Source organism: Sphaeramia orbicularis, chromosome 4, assembly GCF_902148855.1.
Source record: "Sphaeramia orbicularis chromosome 4, fSphaOr1.1, whole genome shotgun sequence".
Lineage (NCBI taxonomy): Eukaryota > Metazoa > Chordata > Actinopteri > Kurtiformes > Apogonidae > Sphaeramia > Sphaeramia orbicularis.
The window spans coordinates 1,394,901-1,413,705 of NC_043960.1; the positions used below are offsets into that span (position 1 = coordinate 1,394,901).

Below are 18,805 nucleotides of genomic sequence, written 5' to 3' on the forward strand. Positions count from 1 at the left end.
TGTGCCTCCAGCGGGGATGGATGTTTTAAAAAAGGCTGAACCTGAACGAGAGTTCAGAAAACACATAAATAAGAACCTGGAAAAAGTCTGTCGTGAGGTCGTTAATAATGAGTGGAAGTCAGTGAGTAAAAGGTCGAAGGAGATTTCACAGACTTTTTTCGCTGTAGATGACGCAACATCATTATTCAGTCCATAAAAACAATTTGCTTTTTCAGCGATCACAACGTACCTCCTGTTCTTTTCCGATAATAATTTTTAAGACATGATTTACATCAGGTATGGAGCTTCAGTTTGGGTTTATCCACCCACTGTCTGCGTCTACATGGGCCCGACAGCCTCAAACAGCCTCAGTAACGTCCAGAGAACATGGAGCGACGGCTGCACAGTGGACAGACTCGCAGCTAAAAATAATCAGCGTGGAAACTCCTTTCAAATCAAACAATGAATTAGCACATGCACACACAGAAAGAAACACACACCAGGGCCTGCTGGCAGTCAGTGTTAAGTGAATAAACAGGGGATAATTTTTGCTCCATGGAGGATGGATAATGGGGATATAAGGGAGGACGTTATTTTAACTGAAAACACAAGCCTTGCTATTACAGGAGCTGTGTGGTGGGTGTAAAGATTCCATAAAGAAAGGAAGTCAGAGACAGACTGGTTCTTTCCCCGCCTCACCAAAAATGTCACTGTCAATGCATTGAGATGTTGTTGCATCAAGCTGTCAGTCTCTATTGTCTGTATTATCACAGACTTGATTTTCATTGTACAAAATGTATTCTCAAAGCAGCTGAGATGGAAAATGACTTGTTCTGAGTTTGGAAGCTGAACAGCAGGAGCCACAATATGAAGCTCTGGAAACAGCAGCAAACAAAGTCATTAATAAAACAACTTCTTATCAGACATTTAACTCTTTCCTTCCCTTTCACTGCTTGAATGCGTTTAGAACTTTAGAAAATAAGTGTTCAGTCTCTTCACCTCCCTCAAACAGACAGGTAGAGAGGTGGGTTTTCTATGAAGTCCAAATTAAGACAAAAGAACATGTAAGTGAGTTTTCTGTGCCTTCAGGACATACATTAGCTGGAAAAGATGAGTTACAACAAGAAATTTCATAGTTTCTTTGGATTTCTTTGCATCACATATATTATATACTGTATGAATTTGTGAAGGATGTAACGATTATGACCCTGTAGATACAAGCGGTCCAAATGAGGTTCCTCAGTAGGGTGGCTGGATGCACCCTTAGAGATAAGGTGAGGAGCTCAGTCACCAGGGAGGAGCTCAGAGTAGAGCTCCTCCATGTTCAGCTGAGGTGGATCAGGCATTTGGTTCAGATTCTCCTGGACTCCTCCCTGGGGAGGTGTTCCGGGCATGTCCCACCAGGAGGAGGCCTCGAGGAAGACCTAGGACACACTGGAGAAACTATGTCCCTCAGCTGGTCTGGGAACACCACAGGATCCCCCCAGAAGAGCTGGAGGAGGAGTCTGAGGAGAGGGAGGAGTCTGAGGAGAAGGAGGAGTCTGGGGAGAAGGAGGAGTCTGAGGAGAGGGAGGAGTCTGAAGAGAAGGAGGAGTCTGAGGAGAGGGAAGTCTGGGCATTCCTTAGAGTGTTGCCTCCGCGACCCGGCCCCAGATAGGATGGATGGATGGATGGATGGATGGATGGATGGATGGATGGATGGATGGATGGATGGATGGATGGATGGATGGATGCAACAATATGAAATTCTGTGCCAATACTGATTAGTTTTTGACAGGGACACAAAGAAATGAAAATAAATTCTTTTGAAGCCCTTCCTCCTGCTCTTCTTCACATACACTACATAAACCACAGAACTGGGACATACTGAATTCAGGTGTTTGATTTCTAAAAGGGAGCTACACTTAAAACAATAACAGATCTCATAATATGATGTTGTATTGCAATAAACATATACATTTTTTCCTTAAGGTTAATTTGGTGCAAATATCTTCCCCTTCACTGTTACCTCTCAATCACCCAGATGTTGCACATTTATGTAAATATATATTTTTCTCTTCGTAATAGCAGTTTATACTTTTTATGTTCTTTTTCTCTTGCGTGCCATTTTTTGAATACCATTTTGTTTTGATTTTCTAATTATATCATTCTATTCCAATTTTAATACTTTTATACTTATCTTAAATTCTTGTGGTATTCAGTGTGGACGGCAAAGTCAGATTGTCACTGTACAGGGAAGCCTGTTTCTTTACTGTACACATGACAATAAACACTTTGAGTCTGGGGAGTGCTGCTTCTACTGAGCAGCTGACACTAGTGGAGCAAATACAGAATTCTGACTGGTTTTTCCACCTTATCACGTTGGTAGATGTACGTTTAGTAGGAGCCAATACCTTGTCTTTTCCCCTGCACCCAAGACTCTGTATGAACTTTAAGAGTTACAACTGGGTGAAAGTTTAGGTGAGGGTTTAGGTCACGTCGGGGCTGAGGTTTAGGTCAAATATCAGGCAGTGAATGCAGTTTTATGTGTCGTGTATATTTACCTGTGCACAGCGCCTGTGGTTTTCACACCAAACCAGGACTTGGTCACTCTGGAATAAAGCAGAAAGGATACAGATTAAAACAAACAGAGAGAGGAAAAATAAATCTTTCACAGGAAAATCCTGCGTCGCCTTCATTTGAACAGACGAAAGCAAAATATTGTTAATACAAGGTCACTGACTAAATTACATAACCAGAGTAAAGCTGACATACAGACAGTGACACACTCAGCCTTTTCTTATTTACATATAGTAATTATCCCAGGGTGAAAAATGACTTAACACACTGTGTTTGTGGCTCCTGACAGCGACGTCACTTGGCGAGACGTATGTTTATGTGTGTATGTGTGTGTTTTACTTAGTGAGTCAAGACCACCAGTAAACACGGCTGCTATAACCACTGTGACAGAGGGAGACGTCACCACATGACCACAGAGCGTAAAATACAGATGAACCAAACAAACCTTTCCAACAACCCTGTTCCCTCTTTTCCATATCTCTTTAAAGCTGTAAAACATTTACACATTAAAAGATAGAAAAACAGTTAGACCTATGACTTGGAAACATCCATTAAATTAGTGAAATCTCATTTTATTTAGTGTAAAAGCCTGTTTTAATAAGTTGCTGTTACAATAGTTATTTGTTGCTATTGCATTCCAACACAATGACATAAGGCGAATAAATAGAAATATTGCGTGAGTAAAACATTTAACACATTACATCATCTGTAGATATAATTTCTACCTGAGTCACATCAGATTGGTTTTCATCTGTAGTGGTTGTGAACACTCTACTCATATTATCCCACGCTGCTTCACGGCATCCACTTCAATGTCTTTTATTATTATTTTCATCCACTGATCCCTAGCAGCAGAAATTAGACACCGTGTGGTTGGTCTCATAAATAAGACGCCCGAAAACAAACTCATACTCATGCATACTCTTACTTGCAAGTGAATGCACAAGGGAATTCAACTGTAATATTAGATTTTTTTTTTTAAATGTATTAATTATTCAGTTGTATAAATAAATATACTGATCCTTTTTATATAAAATCTGATCTGCTATATCCAAGAAATGCTGACTACAAAGCTCCAGCTGATCTTGGTGATGTGACATACTCTTTTTTCCACATACAAAATCTAAAAATACAAAATTTTCCTGAATGTAAATAAACTAAACTGTATGTTGTTGTTAAATCATCCTAAAATCACTACTTTAGAAATAGACTTTTAAAACTGAATTTAATTTTACTTTTAAAACATAATTACTTTTACCTTAAAAGTATTGGATTTGTTTAAAAGACATTGTATTATAGGAAGACATGGAGCAGTGTGGCTGGCTGGAAGTACTCTGCTGGAATAAGGGTGTATATTTGGACACAAACCACGATAAAATGGAAAAAAAGCAAAAGAGGAAGTCTCTTTCTGAGATTCGTCGACTTCTGTCGAGTTGTGGCTTTCACTACATGAATGAACAACTTCCAAGCTCCAAGTCCACCCTGACAGTGCCGGATCTTGACAAAGACACACTTCTTTTTATGTGCTGTTTGGTTTTATCATTTTTAGACCACAGTGTGCTTCCTAATGTGGCCCACCAAAATAATTTCTCTCTCAACACTATTTGCAAAGCACTGTCTCAGCATCTGCTGCAGAGAAGCGTCCACTAACGAGCCAAACCACCGGGAGAACTTTTACCTCTGCTCCAGAACGACAGCAGAAGGAAACAAATGCATCTACAGCACTATGATATGACTATGTTAAGTAGTGTATCGATGATGAAGATCTGTCGAATGTAACTCAGGCAGGTGCATGTTTACAGATGAGGATATGTAGTAATTTATTAATACTGCATTCCATTTTAACATTAGTAAAGGTGGTATAACGACAGACCAGCAAATTATGGTGTGTAACCTCACTGTTCAAAAAAACTGGGGATACCAGTATCAGGTATCGGTCCGATACTGAGCATGTGTACTTGTACTCATACCCGTAAAAGTACTCCAATACAAATACTCAACAGCTGTGTTGGAGACTTTGTAATCACATGGATTCAGATCACACACATGTTTTGGAAATGCTCAAATATCCAACCCCAACCCTTCTGGGGGAAGGTTCACTCAGCTCTCTGTCATGTGATGGATATGTAATCTAAAACTCTGGTCCTGTTCTGTACCTCGGACATTTAGAAGAATCAATGCATAAAGAAGACAGATGTCTGGTCCAGATCCTCCTGGTGGCCGAGAAGAAGGCCAGAACAAAGAACTGGCTTCAGACTAGGGATGCACCAATACCACTTTTTTCCAGACCGAGTACAAGTACAAGTACTTACTTTCGAGTACTTGCCGATACTGAGTACTGATCCTAGTCCTTAATAATCCCATTCCAGTTGTTAGTTCCTTTTGTAAATGTGCTTTATTGTCGTTGTCATTAGTCTGACTGGAACAAAGTGCTGCTACTGACATTTAATGTGTTGGAATGAGCGTTTGTCAGTTAATCCACCAGGGGGCGCCGCTCTGAAGTAACCATACTGGACAAATACCACGAAGAAGAGGAAAGTTTAATTAGAAGAAGAAGAAGAAAGTCAGTAATAACAAACCTGTAGACGACAGAGGGAACACTACTGTGATACTAATGCTGCAGCGTTTTCTCTGTAAGGTTTAAAAGTTTAGCTTCAGTAGGAAGAGAAAAGACAAATGAGTGAGAAGTTTGGTTTTCACTTCCGCTGGCGGTGGTCTGCACCGCTCCGTACTCCCGCTGGTATTCTGTGTCTGGGTACTCATCCTCCATCACCTGGAAAACAGATGAATGTACGCAGAGGACGGACAGAAGGCTGCGTCTGTATCTGTCTGTGTCTGAACGCTACTGTCAGTCAGCCTTACTTTGATCACAGTCTTTTATTTGGTTCAGTCTCCACACTCTTCACACTCACACACATTATTCCTCCTCCTCGTACCTGCTGCACTGAACTGGGAATGGCACACGACCGTAAGTGGGATCGGTGCATTTGTATCGGATATCTTTTACGAGTATGAGTACGAGTACACACACTGAGTATCAGAGCCGATGCCGATACTCGTATCGGTGTCAGTGCATCCCTACTTCAGACTGATGCTCCGTCTGATAAACAATGGCTTTCATTCATAGATGATATACTAGTCATGGAACATCTGACATATAAACTGAAGTTAAAAAAAAAAATAAAAAATTCTTATACCAACACAGGCTGTTCTTTTCATCTGTTTGTTTTTCTGTTCCTTTGCTCTTTTCCTGCTCCTCAACCTGAGGAGATTGTATTATACTGTTAAAAATGAGAGATAAAAATTGTAAAAAAAAAAATAAAAAAAAAGTACTCCAATACAACCGCACTGATACCACTTACAGCAGCGTGACCTTTGCAGTTCAGTGCAGCAGGTACACGGAGGAGGAGTAATGTCCGCAGTGTGGAGATTTTTCAAAATAAACGACGATGACAAAAGTAACGTTCCAGATACAGACGCAGCGTTCTGTCCGTCCTCTGCGTACATTCCATCTGTTTTCCAGCTGATGGAGGATACGTACCCAGACGGAGAACACCAGCGGAACCGTGGAGGTAGAGGATCTGTTCAAAGAACCACTGTGAGTTAGAGAAAAACTACTGACACATGTAGGACAACTACCCTCAGAAATATTAACATTAGTATCACAGTAGTGTTCCCTCTGTCGTCTACAGGTTTGTTATTACTGACTTTCTTGCTCTCATTAAACTTTCCTCTTCTTCGTGGTATTTGTCCAGTATGGTTAATTCAGAGCGGCGCCCCCTGGTGGATTAACTGACAAACGCTCATTCCAACACATTAAATGTCAGTAGCAGCACTTTGTTCCAGTCAGACTAATGACAACGACAATAAAGCACATTTACAAAAGGAACAAACAACTGGAATGGGATTATTAAGGACTCATATCGGTTCTCGGTATCTGCAAGTACTCCAATGTGAGTACTTGTACTTGTACTCGGTGTGGAAAAAAGTGGTATTGGCACATCCCTTAAAAAAACAATCAATAAAACAGAACACACTTTTTCCATCTTAGGTCACATGTGTCTAATGTGCTGATAAGTTTAATACTTCAAACATAAAGTGAATATGCACATGTCTGTACTGTTGATGAACTGTGAGCTGGATGTTCAGCAGGAGGAGAAACACAGCTGGAGGAGGTGTATCTGTGCTCCAAATATTTCACATGCAGGCAGATGACAGCTGCAAACTTCAAAATAAAAGTACTATTTTGACACAATAATGCTGATCCAGGATTCATACTGACAAATATGAGTGACGGTGTAGTTGTACCCTTTATTTTGGCAATTTGCTGGTCTAAACTTGGTATTGAATCTCATTTTTTTACCACATTGTCCATATTTATAACCTGCAATAAAACAATACGGTAAGAACATATCAGGTGAAAAATCCAAAGTATGTGTTTTGTGGTCCATTTTCATGACATAGTAGTTTTGTGAGTGCTGACTCAAATAACATCTGCTTAGTGTACGTTCTTCTGAAGTCTCCGTTCCATCTGTCTTGACCTCATGACATTTTCTATTAAGGTCAAAGAAAAGTGGTTAGGAAAAGTAGATTTCACAGAATATTTTGGACTTTCTGGACGCATTTGCCTGTTTTATCCCCTCTGGGTTTTCATTCTGGTCCACCTTCAAACATAGTAGGTAAGGGAAATCCACCTCAAAGTTGGACAGAAACCACTATAAAATGAAAAAAAAAAACAGAAGAGGAAGTCTGTTTTGAGATACTGTAGAAACACGGTGGATATAAACAGTTCATTTTAACCCATGAAGACCCAGTGCTACTTTTGTGACAGTTCCCAAATTAAATTTTATTCTATTTTTAATATTTCTTAAGTGATTTATCACCATTTACTCTAACATTATGCTTTGTATTTTGCATTTTTAAGTGAAAATCACCTACTTTCCTTTATTTTATTTACTGATCATGTAGATGTCCATAAAAGCTCAGATTAAAGTTCAGGGTTATTATATCAAAAACAGAGAAAACTGAAGAAAAAGTGACTTTATCAGTAAAATATATCATCAACTGAACATAAACCAAGTGTCTATGACTACTGTTATCGATCCAACTCCATGGGTTTGACTGGTGAATCAATGTTGTAGAAGATGACGGTGTTTCCACGGTAACTACGGAGCCTCTGAACGTCCAAATGGGTCATATCTGATGACCGTGAAAAGATGAAGAACTGCATTTAACACCAATTATTTACATGTATTGATAGGATTAATGGATCAACAGATGTTGAACATTTTGGATCAGAAGATGCTTTTGGTTGGATGTTTGGGTCTTTATGGGTTAAGGTAACGAAACCCGATTCTGATTTGTGGAAACATAATTAAGGCTATTATATGCCTTTTCAGTGATCAGATCCTTCTTGATCTTTCCTAAATTTTACACGGTAGACCAGTGTTTTTCAACCTTTGGGTCAGGACCCCATGTGGGGTCACCTGAAATGTCTAGTAATTGATAAAAAAAATACATTAAAAAAACTTACTAATGAAAAATCTATGGTGAGTTGACAGACAATCACAATCCATAGCAGACAAACTGTGGTTGTGAAACTGCAGCACTGTGGTTCTGTTTGTGTCAAATGTTCACTGTGGTCAGTTTCAGATGCTGCAGCTCTTTCATAATTCCTAGTTTCAGTTCTTGTTTGTTCAGTATTAATTGTCCTCCTTGTAAATCCCAGCTGGACTGACTGGACAGATCCTGAGCCTTTGTGCAGTAATCTACACCTGGATTTACTGCCTCTGTCCACAATAATAGACATTATACAGACGAAATGTCCACAATAATAGACATTATACAGACTAAATGTCCACAATAATAGACATTATACAGACGAAATGTCCACAATAATAGACATTATACAGACTAAATGTCCACAATAATAGACATTATACAGACTAAATGTCCACAATAATAGACATTATACAGACTAAATGTCCACAATAATAGACATTATACAGACGAAATGTCCACAATAATAGACATAATACAGACGAAATGTCCACAATAATAGACATTATACAGACGAAATGTCCACAATAATAGACATAATACAGACGAAATGTCCACAATAATAGACATTATACAGACTAAATGTCCACAATAATAGACATTATACAGACTAAATGTCCACAATAATAGACATTATACAGACTAAATGTCCACAATAATAGACATTATACAGACTAAATGTCCACAATAATAGACATTATACAGACTAAATGTCCTCTAATATTAACCTTTATTTGCAACATAGTATAGTAAACTATTACATGAGCAAAAACAAATTAATTTTAGCAAAAAAAAAAAAACTCTCTGTTTTGAATGTTTGGGGTCACCATAAATTTGTGATGTTAAAATGGGGTCCTGAGTAAAAACAGGTTGGAACCGCTGCAGTAGACCCTTAAACCATGTCAGCTGTTTTAAACTTGCATTTGTCGGTCGATGTTGTAACTCCGCTGCGGCTCTTCCCTCTGAAATGCTATGTCATCATCAGTAAAATCATGCTGCCATCATCCAACACCAAAACAACTATTAGAGCTCTGACGTTTGTAGCCGTCTGTTGTCATGTGAGTGTGCGTCTTCGGGGAGTGTGAACCCCTAGTGTGTGTGTGTTGTTCTTAAGTGCGAGCCTCCAGAGTGTGGATGTGTGTCTGTGTGTGGGATAAGCCCTCTTAACGACTCCTAAACCCTCCTGACTGAGCTGTATTTAGCCAGAACCAAGCTTATCTCTTTCCGCACACACTTTTCAGGGCTTCTCCTCTTTCCAGCGGCCATTGTGCTTCTGGTATGGTGAGGGTTAAGAGGTTAGAGCTGAGGTAACTCCGCAGAGGTGACAGGTCACAGATGAGGGTTTAAGGGCTTTCACGGTACAAAAGACACCGAACTGACTCTTTTACTCTCACCATTCAAAACAGATGCAAATTGACTAATTTGGTCAAATAAAGAAGATTTGTTGGTCTTTGATGTAGAAAAGAAAGGATTTATTTCCCTTAAGAGACTTTGTAGTGACGCTGTAATGGCTGTCTATACAACAACTATATATTTTTCCTAAACTGAGACCAAGACACACTTCTAAATGAGTGATGATTGGTTAAAAGCTCCTCTCTGACCGTGTGATGGGCCTCTCTAGATTTCTGTAATTTCCCAGTACTGTCAACAGTCTCTGCTGAGACTGGCCATTGTGCATTCATTATGTGTGAAAATGGGTAGAGCTCCAAGTTCTCCTCAAATTTTGTTTGCTTCATTCCTCTCATAGTTCCACCACTGTCCGTGTTTTCTGCTCAGCTGCTCACAGGCTGTTCAGCTGTTTGCGGGGGTAAAAAGTTGGTCATCTGAAGAGAAACTTTAAAATATAATAATTTTAGTCGTAAAGCATTTTCTGTCTGTGAGGTCTTGGAGAAATTTAAAGCGAAGATCTCATGTCAGTGTTACTAAAGAACCAAATGATGGTTAATAGACTGGACACTTTGGTTTAAGAGCAGCACAGGATTAAAGTAATGGTTAAATCCCCGATGAATGGATTAGTAACAAGTCTGTGGGGAAGGATGGATGGAAGGAGGAACAGATGAGAGGACGGGTGTCATGGTATCACTGCAGAGACTGAGAAGGAAGCGGCTTCCTCTCCCACAGTGGGACGAGAAAAAACTGTCACAGACTTTGCATAAAAATGACAGATTTGCCTCAGTGTGGTACAATAACAGCAGCGTAATCCACACTGCATCAATTAGATTTTTCACACTGCTAATTCGTTTGTCTTGATAGAGTCAGTAACATGGCTGCGACTAATGATTTCTTGATTAATGTGTTGATGATTTTCAAGATCAATAATTTTGTCTTTCAAGGTTATAATTTCCCGCAGCTCTAGCAGATGTTCGACTAACAATCCAAGACCCAAAGATAAAAGTGTTAAACTAACTGAGTCTATACAGTGAAGCAGAGAGCAGCGACAACAACACATTTGTCTTTGAAGGATCTGCAGCTTTTTCCTCTTTTTTCTGAAGGGGCAGAATGTGTTTGGACTGGATAATTAATATACAGAATCCAAGAGTTTACAACCAGAGAGTAATGTTAGCATCCACACTGAGTTCTAGGCTAAGTAAACGGGCTTTGATTTGGGTTATGGGAAGGCTGTGGTTTGGTTTAAATATTAATAAACACATTGTATATACATTCTGTAACCATAACCTTCAAATCACCCCAAGAGCAGCTAAAACTACAGCGCTGACATATGCACATGTAGATATGACAGGAAGTATATTATTCTTTCAGGAACATACAATGGCAATATTTTATCCTGGCAAGTGGGCTGAACTTTCTTCAAATTAGGGTTACATCTTTCTACAGTTTTCTCCGTAGTTTCTTCATTTGCAGTCTCCACCAGCAATAAGCAAAAGACTTAGTCCATAATAGTATGGATATTTTCCCTCACCATTTAGAGAAACTATTCCAAACAACCCTCATTTTATAAAATATCAACCAAGGCTATTACAAAATATCGATTCCGCAATATATCGCGATATGTCATTCCACAATACTGTATCGATATTAAAAAGTACTGTATCAATATTTTTAGGTATTTATTCAAATGCAGATATGGCAGAGGTTCATTTTTGTTTTTTGTTTTTCTTTATTGTTTATATCTTATTTATTATTATCTAAAACTGTTTTATTAACTAATGGTTATTTGAAGCATCCTAAAAGCACTTTTTACTGTCTGAGAGGCAGATGGGAGTTCCTTTGTCAGGAAAAAAATCCTGTTCTGATGTTAGTTCTGAACTAACAGAATCTGAACATTTGAACAGGATCTGAAACTGTAATGTCTGTAAAACAGAATTTAAGTTTGAACACAGAAAAATGTCGTGATATAACATTAAATCCTGTTGTGATCAAATAAAAATGTGTTTAGTATTTGTGCAGATTTCTGGTGTAATTCAATTCTTCCAGGAAATAATCATTTTAAAAAAGAAACAAACAAAAATTGCCTTTTTAACAGTATCATGATATATTGTGAAATATCGTATTGTGATCCTAGTATTGTGATTTGTATCGTATCGCCAGATTCTTGCCAATACACACCTCTAATATCAACATACACAAGAATGTATAACTTAATTCATTTATACATTTCTGATGGACTCAAACACTGCAGACCACGTAACATGGATCACAGGAGATGCAAAGGTTTTTGGATATCAGTGAAGTGGATCAGCAGTCGCTCTTCCATTGATCCTCAAATTGTGCAAATATAACTTGCACATAAAAATTGGGCTAATGGAAGAACAACAATTTCCCAATTTCAAGTTTTTGTGCTGGCAAGAGGTGGTTTTTCGGCGTAGTGTAAATGATATACCCCACAAAACTGCAATGGAAAGACCTTTTTCTGCAACTAGAGTCACATGAATTAAAAAAAACAGATGTTGACGGACATTACAACAGGCGAAAAGAAGAGATTTAAAAGAAACATGGTGTCATTTGCGTGGACACACCCAGAAACTGAATCATTTTTTAATTTAGTAGGGGATAGAGGGGTAATATATAATAATAATAATGAATATATCTGTAAATATATCTGTAAATCAACACGATATTTACATTCCTCACAATGTTTATGGAATGACTTCTCATGTCATCTGGCGATAACTAAACAAATCATCGCATTTGTGATTTGACCTCCTCAGACCCAGGGAATGTCAGCAAAGTACAAGCTTTTTTAGTTTTTTTATGAAATAAGTGCCTATATTGGAAACATCATGATGCAACAGTTTTTTCAGATGCAGTTTTTACATTTTTTATGGAATGTCCTTTGTGGTGGACGTTTTCTGTTCTTTTTTTTTTTTTTTGTATAAAGTTTTGAAACTCTTGTTCACAAATGTGGACAGTGGGTCTTAGGAGGTTAATGGAAAAAACTGATGTTACGCACTTCTGTTTTTTCAAAATTTAGTAAATATCTGTAAAGTTTTGTGCATATATCCAATGAAAAAGCAACAAGTGATGCTGACAAGTTGTGAAGTTCTAACTGGTAGGTGCTAACCACATAAAGAAAGTCATCTACGTCCACCAGCTTTGTAGATATCCACATGGACTTTTGACAAATTTTCACTCTAGAAAGCATTGTTAAGGAATTCTCCATGTGTTTGACATAAAGTGCTGTTTGTCAGGATGGTTTTTCCGTATTAGTGTGAACAGCGTTTAAAGCAGCCAGCCGTAATTCCCACAATATCCCTGTCATATCTCCACCCTAAAATGTACTTACATTTTGGATGATACTTGTGCTAGCTACACCCTACACATGGAGTCATGAGCCTTAGTTGCAGAAGTATCAATGGGCCTTAACCTCTGTTCACTCCTTGTTTTGGGGGAGACAAAACAGACACAGAAATACATGAAGAGGACTGGAGTATAAAACACAGGCACGCACATTCCCTTAACATTCTTTCCCCTGCTGCCACTCATCCAGATTAGCTTCTCGGGGCCATTCTGTCACACTGTCTGTCTTTCATTTGTACCTTTCAACTTTCTCTTTCAGCCTCTTCACATCGCTGCCAACTCCTATGAATATGACAGCAGGGAACTTGAAAATGATGACGATGATATACTGTAGATGCTGCACACAAAGAACTGAGGACAGTGAAGAGGCCAGTTAAACATCTCCAGATTTTCATCGAGTCCCTCAGAGGAGAAATAAAGCTGCTCTCCTTATGCCGGCCTCACATCTTCATCCTTCTTCTTAATCTTTTTCACGCTCTCTTTATTTTTCTGTCTTCCTCGCCGTGACATCCCCCACTCTCTGTCACTTCACCTCAGCAGTTTTCTTTCCCGCTCACTGCCTCCTGCTCTCACACACACACATATGGATGTACGCATATGTACGCACACACTTGTCCCAAGTCAATTTCATGGGACATATTTGCTGTCAGAACCAATCAAGGCAGTTTAGATGGGCCTGTGTGCTGTGTGGCTATTAAATGGTGGTCAAAGAAGGGTTTCGAAGGGTCTTAATGTGTGCGGCTGTCTGCGGCAAAACAGCTGCACATGTTGAAAAAGTCAGGAATAGAAAGATTGGAAGAAGGTGACTGGAAGGAGTTGGATGAGGGAGACTTAAGGGAAATGGGAGGGAGGGAGGAAGTTGAAAAGAGCAGAAGGAGACAGACTAAAGACGGTGAAAGATGTGAATAAATAGAAGTTAATAGGAGCAGGGAGGAGACTGGCAATGAGAGGTGGATACTAATTGTGAAACAGGATGCAATACATTTCGTGACTACTGTTCATCTGGCTCATGTTAAGTCGTCAGTGTGAGCGTAGCCAACAGAGCAAAAACATTCTTTAAATGTATTGTGGCTATATATTTGGATTAGGTTATACTCGATGTCAAAGTCCAAAAACCGGTTTAAAATCAGTACTTTTCTGCAGCAAAATATCCGTGGCTGTAAATAAAAAGGAGAACTTAAGAACTTCAACCGCAGCTCAGCTATGTTGAGAAATATGCTAAATTTCGTTTTTAATGAATAGAATTCCACATGGTTGGATTTCATACCTACACTATAAAAACAGGGTCTTAAACTTTTCTTTAGCCTTGGATCCAGAAGAGAAATGTGTCTCTGAGCCTGAGACACAAGAGACCCGTCAGACACACAACTGACCCACAGAGTTAAGAAACACTTGCACTAAAGGACTTCCACATGGCTCCGATGGCTGCCGAGTCCAGAGAAATAATTGTTAGAGACTAATAATCAGATATGAAACGCGCAGACACATGCGAAAAACACACAGAAACGCATGCATGCATATTGTGCAAACGTACAGCTGCACACACCCTTAAGTGTTTGAAAGAAAGTGAGATATAAATCACACTTCTCCAGATGCAGGAATAAAAAACTGTGTGGATATGTGTATGTAACGTACGTGTGGGTACATGTGTTGTGTTGTGGTCAGTGTTTGCGGTGAGGCACAGTAGAAAGTCTATTTAACACGAGGCATTAACTCTGCTAATCACACCCAGATGACCAGAAACAAACACACCGACTGAGTGGGACTTGTTTGTGCGAGTGAACAGGAGTGAACGTATCGTGACTAACTTCCACTCCACAGAATATGACGCTCTTCCCAAAAAGCCCACGCTGAGGTCTGAACTTTCCCGACAGAAGCCCTTAATTAGTCTTTGTGTGTGTCCGTCCATGCACGTGTGTCAACATTATTGGTTGCGGCGGCCCACATCCTCTAAACAACTCGCATCCCAACAAAGTGGTTTTTATACGCTCTTAAACTCTGCCTGATCTTACGTTGTTACGTCAGCATCTGTCGTTTTGATTTTTGTTTCAGTTCAACTCCAGCAACAGCAACAATGAAGAAAAGTTATCGACACATTAAGGTCAATTATGTTTCAGCCAAGGCAAACAGCAACCACGAGGCAGAAAGATGGATTTAATTGCTTGTGAATGAGATATAATATGCTGTGATGGTTTTGATGTGGTAAGAGTCTGTCTGTCTGTCTCTGCTTCAAAGACTCAGTGCCTTTCCACTCCAGATGTGATTTACTGTCTTGGAATTTTTCGTCTTGGTTTCAGGTGAGATCGACTCCCACGCGGCCACGACTTTATCGCCGTCTATCCCTGCTTCAACCGATCAAATGACAGGGCAGTCACAAAGCTGCAGAAAGAGTTAGAGGCTTTATCTCTGCCATGAATCAAACCAGCTTTTGTCTCCTGCTGTCACCCATCCCTCTGCCTGTCTGCCTGTTCACCTGTCTGCCTGAAAACCCGTATCAGTGCGTCTGTCTTCGTGTGCGTCTGTCACGCCTGTCTCTCTCTGTGTGTCTTCGTGCTTGACCGGCTCTTTCTACCTGTCCTTATCAGCCCGGTCTGTCTCCGTGCAACCTGACCTGGTGGTTGTCTGTGCTCTTTTTCAGAGCATGACTGCTTGGCTGACCGACCTCTGCGCTGATTAGACGTACCTACCGCAGAGCAGCTGGGACACACATGCATGCATGCACACGGGCGTAAACATCAACGCGCTCGCTCACACAGGCGGCTCATTGAGGCTCGCTCTGGCCCTCGGCCCTGGCTCGAACCGCGAACCATCCGCTCATCAGCACCACAGACCTGCGAGTGTTTAAGACACGCAGTCTAATCAGATCTACTATGTATGTGCAAAAAGATCCAACTCTGCAGGCAAGGCCGGACTGGTTTTTTTTTTACCTCCGCCAAGTGTAACGGCAGAGGTTAAGTTTTCATCAGGGTTTATCTGTCTGTCTGTCTGTTAGCAAGAGAACTCAAAAAGTTATGGACAGATTTTTAGGAAATTTTCAGGAAATGTTCATACTGGCACAAGGAAAATTTATAAAATTTGGTGGTGATGGGGGGGGGTTGATGAAATTTTCAGGAAATGTTGATACTAGGGATGTAAACAATTAATCAACTAACGATTTATTGTCTATAAGAATTTGCTCGATTAAATTATTGATTGTCAGCTAATTGCCTTTGTCCACCGGTCCACACCTGTTCGAAGGCTGACGGTTTGTCTGCGCTGTGACGCCACGGCTGGGATAGGCGGTCATTGAACCGGATCACGGCGTTGATGAGTTAGAATGTCTGTATGGACATGGAGGAGCAAACACAGAGCGACCGTCTGTTTGTGGCAGCGGTGCACGCCTGAATAAATACACGCACAAATGTGGGGTCGGTATCAGAGCGTTTTCCTGGAGGTTGGTGTAGTCCATGGTCAGTGAGACAGAAGTTCAAACATCCTCCAGACTCCTGGTCCAGACCACAGGTATAGAATGCACTTGTGAAGCTTCAGGAGGAAAAGATAAATGAGCAAAGTTTCCCTTTCGCTTCTGCGGGGGCACAGACTGCCCCGTACCCCCACAGTATTACAAGTAGCACAGAAAGGGATGCACAGGCGCAGTTACCAAACAACATGCACACATCCCCCAGCCGTACTGCACGTGTGCGAGCCCCCCCCAACAAAACGCATGCACCCCCCCATTGCAGACCACCACACCAACAGATGAATTCCACAGGAAACACTGACTGTATCCAATGGTTCAATAAATCAGTCATTAAGGAATATGACATGTTTTTTTCATGAAGTGCATAAACAATATTTAGCTTGTATTCTTATAGACCATATAGAAAAAGAAATTCAGGTTCTCATGAAAATCACGGCTTATCAATTAATCGTTAATTGATTGATAAGGGCAACCAACTAACGATTAATGAATTAATTGAATATTTGCATCCCTAGTTGATACTGGCACAAGGAACAAATGATTACATTTTGGTGGTGATGGTGGTGGTGGGGTGGGGGGACTGATCTGCCTTGGCGGAGCTCTGTGCTCTCCAAGTGCTTTTCTAGCTTCTCCTTATTTTTAGGACTTTACATCAAGGAGGAATTTGGGAATATGACAGCATACCAACATATATATGCTCATGTGCACACACACAGACAAAGAGCTATAATAAAGCTATGACACCATACAAGGGAAAGCAGCGGAAAACCCAGAGAAGCAGCAGAAACACAGAGGTGTAAATAGAAAACTGGTGACTCACATACTAGTGGCTACACACTAGCCACACACGCATGGAGAGAGAAAGAGCCAAAAACACAGGGTTCACCCACATGAAGCCAGAGGAAGCAGAGTGTGTGTGTGTGTGTGTGTGTGTGTGTGTGTGTGTGTGTGTGTGTGTGTGTGTGTGGTGACAGTAGGATGAGTAAAGCCCTATTTGCCCTTGCTGATGTTATAGTTACTGGAGCTGTTATCAAAAGGCTTCTTTTAAAGTTGTGTTCTTTAAATGCGTGTTTTTCCCACCCATCAGTCACTCTGCTCTCCCTGCACCGTCCTGTAACGCTGCTCCCCAGGATGTGGCTGAGGGGAAACTTGTTTCATTGTTTGCTCAACATTTAGAGGTTCTTTCTACTTTGACATTAAATGCACGGTTTTCAGCGCACACTTCAGCTTCTAAATTAAGCATCCGAGCCCCACATCGACACCGTCCTTTCCTGTTTGTCATTATGTTTTTGATCTGTCAAGAGGTCAGCGCTGAGTTTTTTTTCTGCCACGCAAACACACTGTTGTTACACATTAATCCTAACACAATGATTGCATTTAAAACAGTGTAAGTGATTGTTATTAAGACAGAAAGCTACGAGTCACATAGGAGTTAAATATGGTGGTCAATTAACTTGAAATACATGAAATTTTAAGGCAAATTCCTTCATTTTCTGCCACATAAATACACTGTTTTTACACATTAAAGTCAACACAATGATTGCATTTAAAACAGTGTAAGTGTTTGTTATTAAGACAGAAAACAAAAAGTCACATAAATGTTAAATATGGTGGTAAAGTCACTTGAAATAGATGCAAATTTAAGGCAAATTCCTTCATTTTCTGTCAGAAACACACTGTTGTCACACTGTTGTGTGTTTGTTATAAAATCAATTCATTGTGTAATTTCTTTAAACCTGTAAACATGTTGTTGACCCAGATTAACACTACAACTGAAGATAAGAACCTGACAATAGATGAAATTTAAAGGCAAATTCCTTCATTTTCTGCCACCTAAATACAGTTGTTACACATTAATCCTAACACAATGATTGCATTTAAAGCAGCGTAAGTGTTTGTTATTTAGACAGAAAACAAAAGTCACATAAATGTTAAATAGGGTGGTAAACTGACTTGAAATAGATGAAATTAAAGCAAATTCCTTCATTTTCTGCCACATAAATACACTGTTATTACACATTAATGTCAAAATAATGATTGCATTTAAAGCAATGTAAGTGTTTGTTACTAAGACAGAAAAAAAGTCACATAAATGTTAAATATGGTGGTAAACTGACTTGAAATAGATGAAATTAAAGCAAATTCCTTCATTTTCTGTCACATAAACACACTGTTACACATCAATGCTAACACAATGATTTAAAACAGTGTGTTTGTTTTAAATCATGTCATTGCATAATTTCTTTAAACCTGTAAACATGTTGTTGACCCAGATCAACACTACAACTGAAGATACGAACCTGACATTTTCATGAATCCAAAAGAGCTCAAAAAAGTAAAAGTACAACTTTTTTGACATATGGTTTAAGTGAGTAACATTACTGAAACTGTTGTTTATAATTGTTTTAATTATTTGAAAGCTCAAGCAATTTGCACATACAAAGCACTGAACTTTAATATCTCAATGCTTCATAGAATTTCAGCGACTGT

The 18,805-nt window shown here is 39.6% G+C and overlaps 1 protein-coding gene across 2 annotated transcripts in view; it reads right to left on the reverse strand.

Moving 5' to 3' along the window:
* anos1b (anosmin 1b) overlaps positions 1-18,805 on the reverse strand; it is an 80,848-nt gene that overhangs the window by 57,978 nt on the left and 4,065 nt on the right. For both annotated transcript variants that reach the window (XM_030132476.1, XM_030132475.1), the window contains exon 2: positions 2,523-2,570. In XM_030132476.1, coding sequence (XP_029988336.1) covers positions 2,523-2,570 — 48 coding nt within the window. The remainder of the gene's footprint in view (positions 1-2,522; positions 2,571-18,805) is intronic.